General features: G+C 46.8%; 8 protein-coding genes across 8 annotated transcripts; 3 read left to right on the plus strand and 5 right to left on the minus strand.

Moving 5' to 3' along the window:
• The first annotated feature begins 2 nt into the window (after positions 1-2).
• On the plus strand, positions 3-2,480 carry V1513DRAFT_418373 (uncharacterized protein). Its single transcript, XM_066895889.1, has 2 exons — positions 3-532; positions 585-2,480. Exons 1-2 carry the CDS (start codon positions 64-66, stop codon positions 2,348-2,350), a joined length of 2,235 nt encoding a protein of 744 aa, XP_066751983.1. The 5' UTR covers positions 3-63; the 3' UTR covers positions 2,351-2,480.
• On the minus strand, positions 2,273-5,276 carry V1513DRAFT_403488 (rab-GTPase-TBC domain-containing protein). The gene is given in 4 exon segments (XM_066895559.1): positions 2,273-2,561; positions 2,581-2,680; positions 2,744-4,906; positions 4,958-5,276. 3 exon segments carry the CDS (start codon positions 5,183-5,185, stop codon positions 2,615-2,617), a joined length of 2,457 nt encoding a protein of 818 aa, XP_066751984.1. The 5' UTR covers positions 5,186-5,276; the 3' UTR covers positions 2,273-2,561; positions 2,581-2,614.
• Positions 5,277-5,599: 323 nt separating this feature from the next.
• Positions 5,600-7,430, plus strand: V1513DRAFT_449769 (dihydrouridine synthase-domain-containing protein). Its single transcript, XM_066898727.1, is given in 3 exon segments — positions 5,600-5,643; positions 5,656-6,359; positions 6,411-7,430. The coding sequence occupies 2 exon segments, from the start codon at positions 5,927-5,929 to the stop codon at positions 7,238-7,240; spliced, it is 1,263 nt and encodes a 420-aa protein (XP_066751985.1). The 5' UTR covers positions 5,600-5,643; positions 5,656-5,926; the 3' UTR covers positions 7,241-7,430.
• Positions 7,291-8,187, minus strand: V1513DRAFT_449775 (DSBA-like thioredoxin domain-containing protein). The gene has a single exon (XM_066898728.1). It carries the CDS (start codon positions 8,003-8,005, stop codon positions 7,337-7,339), a length of 669 nt encoding a protein of 222 aa, XP_066751986.1. The 5' UTR covers positions 8,006-8,187; the 3' UTR covers positions 7,291-7,336.
• Positions 8,188-8,223: 36 nt separating this feature from the next.
• Positions 8,224-10,808, plus strand: V1513DRAFT_418384 (Cullin family-domain-containing protein). Its single transcript, XM_066895890.1, has 2 exons — positions 8,224-8,858; positions 8,908-10,808. Exons 1-2 carry the CDS (start codon positions 8,281-8,283, stop codon positions 10,685-10,687), a joined length of 2,358 nt encoding a protein of 785 aa, XP_066751987.1. The 5' UTR covers positions 8,224-8,280; the 3' UTR covers positions 10,688-10,808.
• On the minus strand, positions 10,766-12,884 carry V1513DRAFT_418388 (uncharacterized protein). Its single transcript, XM_066895891.1, has 2 exons — positions 12,519-12,884; positions 10,766-12,464 (listed from the first exon to the last, which is right to left on the minus strand). Exons 1-2 carry the CDS (start codon positions 12,582-12,584, stop codon positions 10,881-10,883), a joined length of 1,650 nt encoding a protein of 549 aa, XP_066751988.1. The 5' UTR covers positions 12,585-12,884; the 3' UTR covers positions 10,766-10,880.
• A 241-nt stretch (positions 12,885-13,125) lies between these two features.
• Positions 13,126-13,947, minus strand: V1513DRAFT_382962 (uncharacterized protein; the record flags this gene model as incomplete). The annotated part of the gene is made up of 1 exon (XM_066895128.1): positions 13,126-13,947. A coding segment is annotated over one exon (822 nt), but the record flags the coding sequence as incomplete, so codon positions are not given.
• A 1,431-nt stretch (positions 13,948-15,378) lies between these two features.
• Positions 15,379-16,549, minus strand: V1513DRAFT_433022 (uncharacterized protein; the record flags this gene model as incomplete). Its single annotated transcript, XM_066896428.1, has 3 exons — positions 15,379-15,660; positions 15,736-16,309; positions 16,380-16,549. 3 exons carry the CDS (start codon positions 16,547-16,549, stop codon positions 15,379-15,381), a joined length of 1,026 nt encoding a protein of 341 aa, XP_066751990.1.
• Between the last annotated feature and the right edge of the window lie 984 nt (positions 16,550-17,533).

Here is a 17,533-nt window from a genome sequence, read left to right on the forward strand (position 1 = left end):
CGCCTAACGTTTCACTGCTACACCCTCCTACGACCACTTGGTTGATGCATACACATCGCAGCTATGTCGCATCCGTCTTCTCGAGTGCAGACACCTATTGGAGGTGCTGCTTCTCCTGTACAGCCTCCGAAGCTGTATCCGCTACCCGAGCCGCCGACTCCGGCTTTCATAGCCAGTTACACAGACTACAAGTGCGGAGTACCAATCATCCTTGATCTCGGCACCTGGCAGACTCGTGTGGGCTATTCCATAGACTATACTCCACGATTGACATACCCTACACAGTTAGCACGCTATCGTGACCGAAAGATCTTGCGCACATTCACATTAGTGGGGAGCGACGTCAATCTAGATGCGAACACTCGACAGGCGGCTAAAAGTCCGTTCGACGGCCCTCTCGTGGCAAACTGGGAGTATCTTGAGGCAATCTTGGATTACGCATTTGTGAAATTGGGAGTATCCACCGATGGGAAGGTGGATAACCCGATCGTGATGAGCGAAATCCTTGCTTGCCCACTCTCACAGCATCGAAGTAAGTCCGGATACCTGCAAGATTTTGTAAAATGCTAACAATGCATCCCAAGGTATGCAAGAGTTGCTATTTGAAACATATTCCGTGCCAGCTGCGACTTTCGGAATCGATTCCCTGTTCTCTTATCACTACAACAATGGCTCGACCGGCCTAGTCATCTCAGCTGCACACGAGACGACACATGTTTTGCCGGTCATTAATGGCCGTGGCATATTGTCACAAGCCAAGCGTCTCAATTGGGGTGGTCATCCAGCAGCATCATCGCTGCTTAGCCTTGTCCAGCTTAAATATCCTCACTTCCCCGGAAAACTTACACCACAACATGCGGAGTTGCTAATAAAAGATCATTGCTATGTCGCACCGTTATCATACGCTGACGAAATGGATCATTTCTTAGATAGGGATGACAACTTTGACGAAAGAGACCATGTCATCCAAGCGCCTTTTACTGAAATTATACAGCCAACGAAAACGGAAGAAGAACTGGCTCGGATAGCTGAGCGACGGAAGGAATCAGGCCGTAAACTACAAGAACAAGCCGCCAAAATCCGGCTCGAAAAACTGATCAAAAAGGAGCAGGAGTTGGAGTACTACAGGGGAATCGAAGCGAAGTCTGCTGAAGTTTCGCAGCGGGAGTTCGCACGAACATTAGAGGCTGAAGGATTTGACGATGAAAGTGGGCTGATAAAGACCATTCGAAATCTGGAGAAGTCGATCAAACGATCGAGAAAACAGGATATTGGCGAGGAAGAATCTGATTCAGAACCGCAGGTGTTTCCGCTTTTGGATATTCCAGACGACCAACTAGATGAATTTCAGATAAAGCAGAAGCGCCACCAAAGACTATTAAAGAGTAACTACGAGGCCCGAATGAGAGCTAAGGCCGAAAAGAAAAAAGAGGAGGAGCGTCGAAAAGAAGTTGAACGCAAAGATGAGGAGTGGCGTATGAATGATCTGGAAGGCTGGATCAAGAGCAGACGTGAGCAGCGAGAGCAAGTTTTACAGAAGATTAAGGAGAAGAAGCGATTGAAGGAGGAGCTAAACAACCGCAAGTCCCATGCGTCTCAGCTGCGCATGAAGTCAATTGCAAATTTGGCTTCAGATACTCCTATGTCTTCAGGCCGAAAGCGCCGTCGTGGAGGGGCCAATGACGATGACGACGATACATTTGGGGCTAATGACGAGGACTGGGCCGTTTATCGTGATATTGCCAACGCATCAGATACTGAAGAAGATGAGGAGATGGCCGAAACAGTGCGCAAGCTTGAAGAGCAGCTTCTAACTTTCGATCCCGATTTTAGCCTTGATAACACTCTCGACGCTCAAAACGACTGGACAAATTCACTTATTCATGCCTTTCTTCGTGGCTCGCGACCATTCGACCCATCGTCACGAGCTGAAGCGCATCAGATTCATTTAAACGTTGAACGGGTTCGGGTCCCGGAGGTAACCTTCCAGCCGTCAATTGCTGGACTCGATCAATCTGGCGTCGTTGAGCTCGCTAGTGATGTCGTTTTACGTCGAATGCCAAGAGAGGATGCCACTGTGGCTTGTAAAGACATTTTCCTTACTGGTGGTTACAGTCTACTAAAAGGCTTTGACGAGAGGCTTCTGCACGAGCTACGGGCAGTCTTGCCAGTGGACATGGATTTGACCATTAGACGCGCCCAGGATGGAATATTAGACTCCTGGAAGGGCATGCGAAAGTGGGTTTCAACAAAAGTAAATATGACGAAGATGACGACGAGGAAAGAGTACGAGGAATGTGGACCGGCGTACATCAAAGAACACGAGATGGGAAATATGGCAATTGTATAAAAACATGTAACAGGGGAACGGAGAACGATGAGCAAAAAGTTTCCAGAACATTAACAACATGACATCTAAGGTAGAATTTCACAAGCTGCACAAGATAGACCATACCATATGCGACAAAGATATAATAAGTCATTAATCTCATGATCATAAAATATAGCTCCGTAATCAGCACTCGATCACAACGCCGAACTAAGACGAGCATATATCATAACTACGAGCATATATCATAACTACGAGCATATATCATAACTATGTAGATCATGCTCATTCCTCAAGAACTTTTCTTATATCGTTCCATCGTCTATTCAGCGACTCATGCATCTCATTAATCTATGAAACTTATTAGCATATGTACAGCATCAAGCAATTTTGAAAGTAAAAAAGATCACCTACCGAAGCGTACTGTACTTTTGCGTCAACAAGCTCGGTTTCCAGCGCAGCCATTTGATCTTCTAAGGTTTGATTCAGATTCATGACTTCCAAATTTCGTGCCATGAGTGAATCCATCTCTTCCTTTACCTTCGCCTCCATTTGCGCTTCTAGTTCTGCGGGCACCGTCTCGATTCGCTCCTGAAGCTCTAGATTCTTGGCCTTAAGATCCTCATTTTCTGTCTTGAGATCCGTATTCTCGTCCCTTAATTTCTCAATCTCAACTTTGCCTTGAACCATTTCGTTTGCAACCTCAATATGTTCACGGTTCAGAGTAGCGAGGGTATTTTCCAAACGCTTAATTTGTAGAGTTAGCTGACCGTTGAGAGTTCGAAGATTCTCAATCACCTCCGTCCTTTCGACCTCCGCTTTGTGTAGCTCATTATACTCAGCCTCGTACTTCTTAAGAGCAGCTGGTAAGATCTTGACAGCATACGCATCCGCAACCAGTTCATTCACCCTGTACGTAGTCTCCTGCGACTGGTTACTACTGCTGCCTTTAAATATCGAAGGAGTCTTGTGATAATGCTTGACTGATGATTCAGAGTCAATGTAGACGTCAAAGAGGCCGTTCTTTAAGAAATTGACTAAGGCATCAAACTCAAGATCAACGATGGCATCCACATTCCGGCGCAAAAGAGCCACACCAAATCGTAAAATGGCTTCGAGGCCCTCAGCAACGACGATATCGAATATGCGCAGCACAATAGGTAACGGAAATTTGTAAGCGAAGAACGTGAGAAACCACTGTGAGGCGTACATCGACGAGAGCACTCCCTGACGAGCGAGATGAACGTGAACTGCCGGGAGAGTATCCTCAATAATTCTGTCGAATTGATACAGCTTAACGTGCAAGCCAGGCATATCTGGGAGGAAAAGATCTCTAAGTGTGTATATCTTCATGAGGTCGACCAGAAGACAAAATGCTTCCTCCTCCTTCATATTCAGGATTAATGGCACTGCGATGAATGCCATACCCTGAATATAGCCGACATCAGGATCCCAGAGACTATACGCCTTGATAACATTAAAAAGTGAGTCTTGGTTGGCTGCCTTGGCAAAGCTAGTCCGCGATATATCTCGCTGTATACCCTTCTCATGTGGACTACTTTCGGTGAGCAATGAACTGTAAATATCTTCGAGAAGCAAAGATTTCGAGGACGCCATTAGCTGCCATATTGTGCCTCGGAGTGGCGGCGGAAGACCATTTTGGACCGCTCGAGTCAGCTCTGACGGATGCGCTCGAGCCATATTTGAGTAGTCTGCAACAATGGACGTCCAAAACTCCCAGTCAACAGCCGCAAGGTCGTCATCGGACTCAGCACCGCTGTACGACTTCGATTGGCGTAACTTCTCAAACTCTTCTTGTAATTTTTGAGTACCGGCAAAGTGAGCCTCCTTCTCGGACTGCTCCTTACTCTGAAGATCCTCGCGATTTGCATCCACGCGGCTAAGAAGCAGCTCATAATTTGGCACTGAGGCCTCACTTGCCATTGTAGTCGAGGAAGTCGCACGGCTGGCTTGAGTAGGCCGAGCTGGCATCTGCGGTGCATCATCCACAGCCTTCTTTGACTTTCGCGGTGGGATTGGTGGAGGTGTCCCTTCTGACAACAGGTCTTTGGCCTTATCCTTATTGTTACTTCTGAGCCAAGAAAATGGGGACTTTTTGTTGGGATTTCTCGGAGGAAGAGGAGGAGGAGCAATAGCGCCAGCATCTTGTAATACTTCTGTTGGAAAGGTCGAGATGTCAGTAACGGCAACAGCCTCAGTTGTAGCCACGGCGGTGACTTCGTTAAGATTGATCTCGTCCAGTTTCTCGATTGGAGCAGGCTCAACTTCTGCAAGTTCCGCAGTGGACATAGCCTCTCCTAGATCCTCATTTACACGCGCAGTTTCACTTTTGGTCTCAGTCTCGCCCTCACATGCGCCGTTAGTATCCTCCGGTATGCCGGCCCCTTCGGTTACGCTTCCATCATTTTTAATAGTAGCTGCAGTCTCAATTTGCGGCTCCTCCGGTGACGTGGGCTCCGTACCTTCAACTGAAGATTCTATTGGCGATGTCAAATCCCGCTCAGATCGTGGTGATCGGAGATTAGTCGCGTCTTCCAACTCGCCGGCGTCTGTAATCTGCAAGACCGTTTCAGCAGGATTCTACTATACAAATTCCGTCACACATACATCTGCAGAGGGGTCAGCCTGGAGAGGGTTCAATAGTCCATTCGCTGCCTCAATTTCATCGGAAATGTCCAATTGTGGAGACCGTGGAACTGCGTCGCCGATGTCGGTTGGCCCAGGGGAATCGGTAGTGGTGGTGCTAGTCGTCGAAGTCGCCATAGTTGCGTCAGGGGCAGCATCGGCACCAATTATAGGCGCCTCGGCAGCGAAGTCTCCCAGAATAGAAGACATGGAAATGTTGCCGGCCAGTAGAGCTCGAAACCGAGTGTACGAGGGCGCGTCGGTGAAAGTACCCGAGAATTATTGGTGGTACGTCGCCGAGATTGCAAGAATATGTTGGATGCATCCCTCGATTCCTTGTGCGTTTCATACGGTAATTTGCCAATGGCTTCCGTATAGCAAGAGGTAAAGTGACTTTCCCGCTAATTTTAGAAAGGTGGGTAGTACCGTTGACTAAAGTTCCGTGAAAGTCAAATGTCGCGTGCAGACTATCCTTCATGCATCAACCTAATGCTTAGTGCAGAGTTTAATGTAGTTCTACTGTACAGCTTCATGAACATAATTGAAGTTTATTGGCTGTAATTATGCCACAACTGACTATCTGCTGTAACAATTTCGTATAGACCAGGGTTGATCATTGAAGTTCACAACCACGGCTGAGTGAGTTTGTAGCAGAACTCGGGTTAGGGTTCGTAATTTTCTTTGTTTTTGCTCGTCCCAGCTGTCGACGATTGTATTCCCCATACAATTGCTCGTTGAATCAGCGCCACTTCATTGTTTTATTACGGCACCCAGCACCCAAACTGAAAAGCGTTCCTAGGCTCAGCGGCGGTTTGGGCCGGTAGAGACACAGCAACAATCAGTACGTCGAAGGTCACAGGTGGTCGTGTTTTCTTCGGCGTTAGCTTTTGGCTCGAACACCTTGGACTACGCCTCACGCGAAAAATCATCTTGAACGCAGTACCTGAGATTATGACTCTTTCCGCTCCTGCGGCTCTTTCACCAGCTGCTAAGCTGAGTGGCAGAGCATTTTACGAGTCTATTGGTTCTCCGAAGAAGATTGTTGCCCCTATGGTCGATCAGAGCGAGCTAGCCTGGCGAAAGCTCTCAAGGCGGCTAGGCGCAGATCTTTGCTATACCCCCATGCTCCACGCGCGACTATTTGTGACCCAGGAGAAATATCGGAATGCGATGTTTGATGCTCTTGATGGGCACTCTAACACCGATCGACCACTTATCGTTCAATTTTGCGCAAATGAGCCAGACATGCTTCTACAAGCAGCTAAGCTGGTGGAAAATCAATGCGATGCAGTAGACTTGAATCTAGGATGTCCCCAGAATATTGCTCGAAGGGGCCATTACGGGTCATTTTTGCAAGACGACTGGGACTTAATTTACAAACTGAGTACGTATGCAGGCGTTGCGGTCAGAGAGATGATGTTAACAAGGAATGTAGTCAATAACCTACACGTAAACCTTTCTATCCCAGTTACAGCGAAGATCAGAATCTTTCCCTCTCGCGAGAAAACACTCGCATATGCACGTCATGTTCTCTCTGCGGGGGCTCAGATCCTTACAGTTCACGGTAGGACGCGGGAGATGAAAGGACAGCAAACAGGGCTAGCAGATTGGAAGGTCATTCGATTTCTTAGAGAACAGCTTCCACCAGAAACAGTTATATTCGCCAATGGAAACATCTTATATCATGAAGACATTAACCGATGTCTGAAATTTACTGGGGTTGATGCTGTTATGTCTGCAGAAGGCAATCTTTACAATCCTGCAATTTTTGTCAAGCCAATCACATACAAAGAGGCGATTCCTGTTGACTGTGAGTCTATGGAAGAGTTATTTCCACGAGTCGATCGTATATTGAGGGAATACTTCGAATTTCTAAAAGATACGCCAGCAGAGGCGTCGCACTCAGCTGCCAAGTCGCATTTGTTTCGGCTACTGCGACCGTTCTTATCGCAACATACTGCCGTAAGGGCGGAAGTTGCAGCCATTAACAGAAACTCAACCATTGACGATTTCAGAATGATCACGGAACATGTCGAAGAGATCGTCAGAGATCTTTTCGCAGATGACAATGTCAAAGAAAAGGACATAATTCGACGGTCTGATCAGTCTTCTGATCAGTCAGGTGCAGAATATAAAGACGTTCCTTACTGGCGCGTGCAACCTTACTTCCGACCTGTAAACGGCCAAATTCTATTTGGCGGCAAAAGGCCGCTGGAGGAGGACAAAAATGATAACGAAGAACGGAAAGAGCAAAAGAAAACATAAAGAAAGGTCCACAGGAGTTGACAAGAGTTGCACTGTATGATAAAGTTGTAATTTGTTTAAGATGTTTGTATTAGATATTTTTGAGTACATGGTCACTTACATAGTAAGTTCGAAGATTTTGACGAAGGTCTCAGCATCCTGTCCTCCGTGAACTTCGTACTTTCCAATCGCATAATGTGGTACTCCCCCGATATACCGATTCTTTTTAATCTCGTCCTCCACAATTTTATTACCCTTGCGCGAATTTAGGTAGTCGCCTAGCTCTTTCACATCAAGCCCATCTACAGTAGCGGCCACTTGTATAATGCCAGCTTTGCCGAAAATGTTTTCATTCTTGCCGAAGTAGGCACCAAAGAGAGCCAACATAAATTCGGTCTGCTTATCCTTTTCCCGCGCGTAAACTAGTGCTTCATGGACAAGCTTTGTCGGTCCAATAACGCCACTAGACGAATTGATCTCTATGCCCGCAGCTTGGGCTCGTTGATTAAGAAGCTGGCTTCCTCGCTCGGCTACACCTCTACCAAACTTCGATACAAGATAGTCAAACTTTGAAATGACTGGAACAGTCTCAGGAGCCGGAGATGTTGACGATATTCTGTCAAGATCCGGATTTAGCTCGAAAGCATGCCAAGTCAGCTTGAACGATGTCCCAGGATGCGATTGCTGGAATTTGCGCATGGCTTTCTGGAGCTGCGCTATGCCGACGTAGCACCATGGGCATACGACGTCCGATACAATTGAAATAGGAATCACTGGCGCAGACATAATTGACGATGATCTTCATGGTGTTACTATCCTCGAATTTTAAGCAAAGCCGATGGGAAGTAGATTTATAAGCTGCAGTCATTGATTGATAATCTGTAGCCCCTGAATATACGCGAAACATTTATGTATTTGCGTACATTTAGTTGGAACGATTAAACTCTGGTTTCCGCGTTTGATTGGCAGCGCTCCAACGGTGGGACATTTCATAGCCAAACGCAACGTAATTTGGTCACGTACTCATACACCACATCTCCATCGCTCACATCTACAACTATATGTTGTCTACAATGCTCCAGAATTTCCCATCCAGAGGACTTCCGTTGTCCATTGAATCCACTACTGTCAGCAAGTCCAACTCGCGATTGTCTTCCGCGCAGCGGCCAAAGCGTCAGCGGCAGTTATCGGGGCAGGGAAGTGTGCGCAAGCTCGTACTAGTTCCCGCAAATGCTACTCTACCGCCTCCTGTATCAGAGCAGTATTTCAATACAACTTGGGATGCGTTGAATGCGGCTTTGGTTAGCATATTTCAGGATGCACCAATCACTACCTCTTGCGAGCTGCTCTATCGCGGCGTCGAGCATCTGTGTCGGGCAGACAAGAGTCGAGCGTTATGGGATAATCTCAAACTCCGAATGAAGAACCACATCATCAATGTTTTCTTGGAGCGGGAGATGTTGTCAGCAGTTGAGGTCATTGCGGCGGGCGGGGGTATCACCAGTAAGACGAACAACATGGCGGATATAGTAGAAAGAGTGTGGACGCGATGGTCGACACAACTTGGGTTAATTCGGAATATATTCTTCTTCATGGACCGAAGCTATCTCCTCACTGCGCCTGGTGAGAAATCTATCTGGTAGGTGGCATGCTTATCGTCGACAAAGTCGGAGCTAAAGAGATTGCAGGGATACTGGATTGGAATTGTTTCGAAAATGCATCGTTGAAAACGCAGTCATTGGTCCGCATCTTATGGCTAGTCTAATAATTTATTTCGCGCGAAACAGATCCCATGAAACCGTCCAGGTTCCTCTGATATGCAACGTTGTCCGCATGATTTCGACGCTTGGTGTTTATACGTCAACCTTCCATCCGCAATTCATTGCGGCGACTAGTGAACACTATGGTGCCCTTGCCAATCTTCATGTTGAATCGCTAGCCGTACCAGATTATCTCAAGTTAGTCCTCGAATGTCTAGCATTTGAGAACGAGCAAGCAACCTCTTTCGGTCTAGATCGTGCCACTCGAAACGAGGCTGTTGCGGTTGTTAAGAATCAGCTAGTGCGAAACGAGGTTCAGACAATTGTCGATCGTGGTTTCGACGATCTTCTTAATGTAGATGATATCCCAAGTCTATCCGAAATGTATGACCTATTTGAACAAGTTGATCAGGAAAAGATCTTGATTGCTGCTTGGTCGGAATATATCCGCCGGGAAGGTCTGAAGCTAGTTATGGAGCCTTCCAAGGATGCCATCATGGTGTCATCCTTATTATCCTTCAAGGCCAAGCTGGACAATATTATGGAAAATGCTTTTAAGCACAACGATTCGTTCGACAACGCCATGCGCGAGAGCTTTGACTTGTTCATTAACAAGCGTCAGAATGTCCCAGCTGAGATGATTGCCAAATATATCGACGATATTCTTCGTGTCGGTAACAAAGAGATGGAGGACGATGAGATGAAAATGCGTATGGACCGCGTTCTTGTACTCTTCCGCTTTATTCAAGGCAAAGACGTGTTTGAAGCGTTCTACAAGAAAGATTTGGCCAAACGACTGCTGCTTAACAAGTCTGCCAGTGACGATGCAGAGCGCAGTATGCTTTCGCGTTTGAAGACCGAATGTGGTACTGGCTTCACTCAGAAACTTGAAGGCATGTTTAAGGACATTGAACTGTCAAAGGACTTCATGACATCATTTAAGACCAGTAAGTACGTGACCAACAAGAATGATGGGGGTATCGATCTATACGTCAACGCCCTCTCACAAGCTTTCTGGCCCTCATATCCAGATGTGCCACTTGTTCTTCCACCGCATATGGCCGAAGCTCTCGAAAATTTCAAGTCATTCTATCTTACGAAGCAGTCCGGTCGACGGTTAACGTGGAGACATTCACTTGGACATTGCGTTGTGAAGGCAGATTTGCCAAAGGGCAAGAAGGAATTGAGCATGAGCTTGTTCCAGACTGTTGTTCTTTTACTATTTAATGACGTTTCCGATGGGAAGAGTCTCACCTACGAAGAGGTGAAGGCGGCGACTTCACTCGACGACCGTGAGTTGGTACGAACGCTGCAATCGCTCGCGTGCGGTAAAATACGTGTTTTGTCCAAGGACCCGAAGGGTAAGGATGTCAGCCCAGGCGATCGCTTCAGAGTAAATCTCAAGTTCGAAGAAAAGGCTTACCGTTTGAGAATCAACCAAATTCAGTTAAAGGAGACGCCTGAAGAGAATAAAGATACGCATGATCAGGTCAAGCGCGATCGTCAGTATGAGATCCAGGCATGTGTTATTCGTATCATGAAGTCAAGGAAGACAATTCGACATGTGGAGTTGATTCAACAGACAATTGAACAGACTAAGAACAGAGGAACACTGGATCTCGGGGATATTAAGAAAAATATTGAGAAGCTGATCGAGAAGGAATATATGGAGAGGCAGGGTGGTGACACGTATGTGTACTTGGCATAGGTCTACTGGCTCAGCGTTAATGGAGTATTGGGTATTGAATTTACAAATGTTTTAATGCAATCAGAAGGTTAACTATAAGACAGAATATGCATTCATTACATTTTACTATAATAATTTATCCATTATAACCAAAACTCCAAAAATGTTGTACTCTACAACCATAAATGATACACTGAAAACCGACCAAGGAACACTACTTATCTTTGCCAGCTCCCCTTCTTAGAAGTCGGGATTCCTGCTGTTTTCTCTGATCTTTGGTGTCCTCGCTTGTAGCTCTTTTCCTAGCTGACGAAGCCTCATTATTAACTACCTCTTCGGCAGGCCGCTTCAACATTTTCGGATTACTCAACTCTGACTTTAGTCGAGGCCACTGACTCATATTCAAAAGCCACTCATCAGGAACTATTGGCACTTTCCAGATTTTGGCGAACTTCATCTTGTCGGAGAATAACCTAGCTGTCGCTGTGCCTGAATTTGGTGTGCTTATTGCACGATATAAATTACCCGGGATCACCAGCAAATCTCGGTCCTCCTGCAGTGTATCGCAATATTTGGCCCCAAGTGTGACAATAAACTTTTCGATGTGTGTCCGATCCATTCCAGAAAATCCAGATATGCTAATCAACTTGTCACGAAAATCACGTGCTCCTTCAGAATTGAACGCGTGTCCTTGGTAGGCTGAATATATACATCCAGGCGGTAGTCGTCGCTCTTTGTAATGTATTGATTGGTCAAGAAACCAATTGCTCACCAAAACTGAGGATTCCGGTACGTTGGACAGCAATTTAGGATCGAGGTTGTAAGGAACGACGACATGCGTTGGCTTGTCTGCGGGTGAAAATACAATTCGGCCTCCACGTTGAAGTATGAAAGGCTGACTTCTCCGGACTTTTTCCTCATCGAATCCATATAAAAAAAATACCATGTTTTCAAATAATCGCTCCTCAGCGTTCGCCTCATCATCAATGATAGGTGACGTCTTCTCTAACTGGTCTACTACACCTTCTCTCAAAACCTCGAATGGGCCCATGTCGTTGCTTCGTACACTATCCGCCACGCCGGACATAGAATCTGGACCTACCTCATCCATTATAGAATTCCAAGCATTGTCTGACCGTGTGCGCTTTACGCGAGAGATTGGACGTTTAGTCCGCACCTCCGAGGTTGCTCTCACGCTTTGAGCACTAAAATTTTCCTTGTTTTCCTTAGAATCATTCGACATCTGAACAGCCACCTTGCGCGGCAGCATCTCCAAGTTTGCGCGTCTTGAGTCATCACCAACATCGAGCTCGAAGTAGGAAAAATTAACATGAGCCCCCCGCTTAATGCACGCCTCCAGCCACATAGTATGGACAAATTTAATCTTCCTCTGTAGCGCAAATTTATATTTCTGACCCTCCGGACGATCAATAACAAGCAATTTAGTCCCGGAAACGAGAGTCGACTGATATTTGCCTCCGTTCTCATTGATCGCTTTGATATACCTCGTCCGTTCTGGTTCGACGACATTACTCAACGAAATAGTCAAGCCCTCGAATATCCGCCGTTCTCCATATTCCTTGATGCTCTTAGCTATGTCGATGTCGTCTCCTGCTATCCAGCGGTCGTATAACTGCGACACGAACTCAGTTGTGAGGAAAATCACATCTGGCCGCTTCATTATTGCGTACTCGTACTTTGGTGTATCCGAAGACGAGACAATCATATGCGTGACACAAGATGTAAGATCCAATGAGTGCGTAGCTCCCATCTTCCGCGATTTTGAAAGAATCTCGTTCTGCAATGACTGCGGTCAGCGAGTGCGCCAGTCCACAACTGCTATCATCATTACCCTTAGCTCCGACTCGACGCCTGTGCAGCATATATTAAAGCCGGTTAATGGTCTTGTTGCCGACATCCTAACCCGTTGATTTTACCGCCCAATTCGGCCCCCACGACTTGCTGTTCCAGTGCTACGATGCTTGTAAAATTGATGTTGAAAATGCCCTTACCCGCGACGCGAACGCGACGCGAGTTGTCCTAATGCTTGTCGGTCTCTGGTCAGGAGTATGAATACGTGAACCCAACTCGGAATGGAAAACTAGATTTGGAAGATGCGTCGGCAGGGGGGCAATGAGTGGCAGCACGTGAGCTGATGGAAGTATAAATGCTGCGGGAGCGAATTTCGAGGTAGAGTACAAAATTACTGGGAGGCAGGAAAGGGTTCTCGATGTCAAGAATATTCCACCTAACAGCTTAAAAATTCCAGTTCGCCTACAATACTTCAGCAACTACTACTCAGCCCGCTAACAGAGTCGTAAGCCGAGAGAACTAGCGGATTCAGGTACGGTGTGATTCATGACAAACCGGCTTTTCGAGACAGCACACATTATTTTTCCCATAGACTCTGAATTTACTACCAGCCTAACTCTGTTAATGCAAACATGGCCATCCGAGTCCTACTTAAATACAAATTCGTTTGCTGTCTCCAACAAGGCTAGCTCGGCAGGGCTCTGTGCATCCTTAACATCCCAGTTCAAAGATCCACAACCAGCCGCCCTCAATCCTTCCGCGGACGTAAAATCCGCTTCCGTGCCGCGACCCACAAACCCACTTTCGCCTTTACCTCCAGCATCAGGGAAGTCAGGAGGTGGAGAATATGCCCTTAATGCTGTCCGCTGTCGAACGAGGTACTGGAGATTCGGGATGCTCATTGGGGCGGCAGGAATGTACAACACCGAGGAATCAGACTTCCCGTCATGACGCGGGTCGACGGAGTGAATCGTATCGCAGTGCCAGGCAACATAATCGCCGGGATATACTTTCGGGATTGGGATCATTGTGTGTTCAAGCTCCAAATGGGGATGAGTTTCTGGTGCAAGCTCCTGTGCGGCGCCGATAGCAGTATTCGGGAAGGAGGGGGAAGGCGCCGTGAATTTCGTGGCCGTCTGGGCGTCGAAAAAGGGTCGGAGAATCGTGTACGCGGTAGCTTGCTGCAGGAGAGGGTAAACACGCAGTGTTCCTTCTCCAGGAGCAGGCTTGGGCATCGCTAGCCATCCTTGGAACATGCGCAACATTGAACATGCTCCGCCTGCACCATACATGTCTGTGACTGCGTCAACACGATGTGCGTAGTCAAAAGCATTGTACGACTCCCATCCATCTCCGTTCATAATCTGGTGATAAACCTTCGCGTATTCGGGATCTTCCCAGCGTTCGATCGATCCACCGTCGATATGTGGGCCAAGAGTAAACTGCGTGTCGCCAGGCAACCGAATCCGGTTCAAACCCCCGAGCCTTGATTTCCTGTATCTCCGTTTCCAAGCTGTCGAGTAACCGAGTCCACTCACGCACAATCCACCGTTCCTTGCCAGAAACGAGGCTGTTCTGGAGATCCGCGTATCGTTGGGGAAGCGGCTGTACGTCGATGCCGGAAAGCGATGGGAACACTGACGAGATATCGCCTGCGGCCTTCGTCAATCCAGCAGATTCGGTCTTCAGCGAAGCTATGGCGTAAAGGTTCTTCAAGCTGCGTAGCGTTGGACGATTCATGGCGGATTAGCTGGCCGATGAGATGGAAAGAAATCATGATCTATATATACTTCACCTCTCCGTTCACCCCGGAATAAATTGGCAACTGGTGTTTCGGAGATGTCGCTTCCCCCACTCCCAAAAATGATACATTTCCACGTAGCTTGAATATGGAGAAGTGAGTGCGGGGAGGACCGTGCGGCTCGACAAGGTGCACATTTCTTAACCTATTTTATACCCGCTTCCGCAGGGTGTGTCACCATTTTTCGTTAACGTAAAGATTGAAGTTTTTAATTAGCATTTCTATTCAAACGATAAACGATGTTGCATTTCGTCATTATCCAGTCAGAACAATTGAGACAAATTTGAGTTTGTAATCTTCGTAATCTTCCGGCGTCATTTTTTCCAGTACCGGTTCGAGTAAGTGTATCATAATATCTTCGTTGCGATAGGTCAATGCGCTCCCAGCTGCCATTCCGATTCTGTAGAACGCCTTCGTCAAGGGCCTGGAAGATGTTGGATCCGGCGATCTTGCCGCGCTGCACGAAGATGTTGGTCCCAGGCGATAGAGATGGCACGGCGTTCGTGATCGTTATAATTTTGTGACACCCTTGCAATCATGATCGGGTGGAAGTAAGGATATCCGACAATGAGGGCTAGCGGAACGAAGTAGACCCATCGGTTGGCATTGTCGGGGAGAGCAATGAGGACGATTAGGTTGGGAATGAGCCAGAGTGAAGCAATGACTGGGAATATCCATCGGACCTTGAACTTGTCGGAGCTCTTCGAGAAGAATTAACATGCAAATAATGAAAGGAGCAGAAGCAGCTATGGTGAGCAAGTTGCTCTGAAATGTCGTGAATTTCATTGACTTCAAGATGATTTTCCGATGCTGCTTTCCCTGAGGGGAGGGAATATAGCCGAAAAACCAACGAAGTATCTTGGGAATAGATATCTGTTGAAGGGCGAGAGAAGAATAGCCTTGATATCTATTTAAGGTGTGGTTTACTGAGAGATATAGCTATAGAGCAAACACGGGCCGGCCTGAGGTACTCACGGTACTTACGACGTCGCCCAGCCCCCGAACCTGAACCATACAATTTCCGACACTCAATTTCTACAGCACCTCAATTTTCAATGAGTTATTTTTGTCTTAATCGGTGACCATCACTATTTAGTATCTAGTGGCGTTGTACAATCTTAGGATCGACAATCAGTGAAGAATGAAAAGTATATATTAGAATCTGTGATTGACGAAGCATGCAAATAGTGTTAATGTTCCTCAACTTGGCAAGGATTGCATTAGATAGACTTTCCATGAATGTCTGCGGTTGGAGAAAGTTGACAGCTAATCGTCTGACAACATCGTCGTTTAGCCAACTATGGGGAACAAAGTCACCCACTTTGACTGTCAAATCACGCGGAATCAAGTCAGTGACGTCGACTCCATCCTTGACGAGGTGCTGTTTTCATATGTTAGAGAATAGAACTCCGTTTTAAGCTTGTGTCATGGAACTTACCACTGGTTAATCTTTCACTATGCCGGCATCAGTTTCTTGATAAATCTCGAAGAACGCATCACGGAGAGTTCCAAACCATTTGTACCCATTATACTCTAGCGGTCCCAGTGGGCGATGTTCTTCTCTCCGCTGTCTGTTGAATTCCATACCGTATACATCGATTTCCACATAGTGGTCCTCGATGGTCCGAAACACCCGAATAGCCGCCCAAGAACTCTTGCCAATCTCCGTCAGGCAAAGCAGCATTGCCACAGTAGCTTGTTTTCTCTCGATCCACCACATAGTCGCCTGACGCAGGCTGGAGTACGACTGTGAAAATCCCAGTTCAAAAGCAATTCTGCTAGAAATTCTCCATTCGCTGTCTTTAAATATAATGAGCCCATCCGGCTCCTTGTGTGACTTTCTGCGAGAGGTGGTTGAAGTTGTCAAGTGTCCAGCGTTTTGTATTCTCAAGGTAACGTGATCGCTTACCCCGGCATTGCGCATCACCCTTACGGCCTCATCCACCATACTGTTGATTACCATCAGGCTCGTGCTTTCGTGGAGATAGCTTTCGACAGCAATTGATTGTGACTTTGTGAGACTCGCCATCCTACCATACGCTATATCTGATAGTGGACGTCAACATCCATAGTGATGAAACAGAATAAATTAGACCTCACTTTCGGTTGGACTTTTCTCTCTCCTCAATGATTTGCTTGTAACCGTTTTCGGAGACTATGAACTCGAGCAAGGAGTCACCAGGTAGCGGACCACGGAGAATTTCGAGCACTTCGGATATCTCACTCTCCCTTGGGTCCTCCTTGGCTGTGGCTCCTTGGATAATGTCCATCTTGGCTGTGACCTTTGGACAGTGTTGTTCTTGGCCATGAGTCTTGCGGAACTTCGTGTAGACCTTATACAACTTGGCTGTCTGGTCTCGGTGATTTTTCCTCCTTCTCTTGAGGTGATCGACATCGCCATCGCCTGCCACGTGGCTACTTGACCGCAGGCGCAAGATCGATCGGATTCACTGTCAATGAGACTCATGATGCAATAAGTTTACGCAGCTTGGTGTGAGGGTAAAGGGCGAGACAAGTAGAAGTGCAGACGATGGGTAGCCTGCAGAAAACCAATATATTGAAGATTAGCCCCTGTTAGTGCGGCGCTGCTACTGCCGCACACCCGCCCACTGCATGCCACTTCAGCATAGGCCAGCCGATTAAATCTGAATACACGAGCTGACTCTAGTTTTGATGCTGGCGTAACATTAATCGAACTGTCAAGGACTCTAATGCCTATATCGTATCGCAAATATCGGCGACGACACTATATAGTTAGCCTCATAATCTTGCGAATAAAATTACGACTAATATCGGCAGGCCCTTTATTTCGCCGATATAGTATTCGTAGCCAAAAAAGTCGCCGATATCGTATCGTCAACAGCCCTAGCCGTAGCTGGCGGACGTAGTAAGCAGAGAGCTTAACTAATAACTGATTCGACCTCGAACGCTCTCTAAGGCGGAAATTTCTGTGGTGTTGTCTACCCCTGACTCGAGCCGCGATTAGATGCGGCTTAGTACAGTGTCTGACTCGTGAGACTTAGTCACTAAACTAGACTGAAGTTGGAAATCAGCTAGCCAGAGTAGGATTAGGATAATAATTATGCCAATCTTATAGCGTCGATTCTCGATGGCAACTTTGCACAGGCGTTCCATGAGGAATCGCTTACAGCCAGTAGTCACCAGAAATCACCTATATTTGAGTAACTTGCGAGTAGTAGATTATAATGTTTGCTGCACCGCTTGGTTGCATATTCTATCGTACATATTTTCTA

Source organism: Lipomyces chichibuensis (genome assembly GCF_038497645.1).
Source record: "Lipomyces chichibuensis strain CBS 12929 unplaced genomic scaffold V1513scaffold_32, whole genome shotgun sequence".
NCBI lineage: Eukaryota > Fungi > Ascomycota > Lipomycetes > Lipomycetales > Lipomycetaceae > Lipomyces > Lipomyces chichibuensis.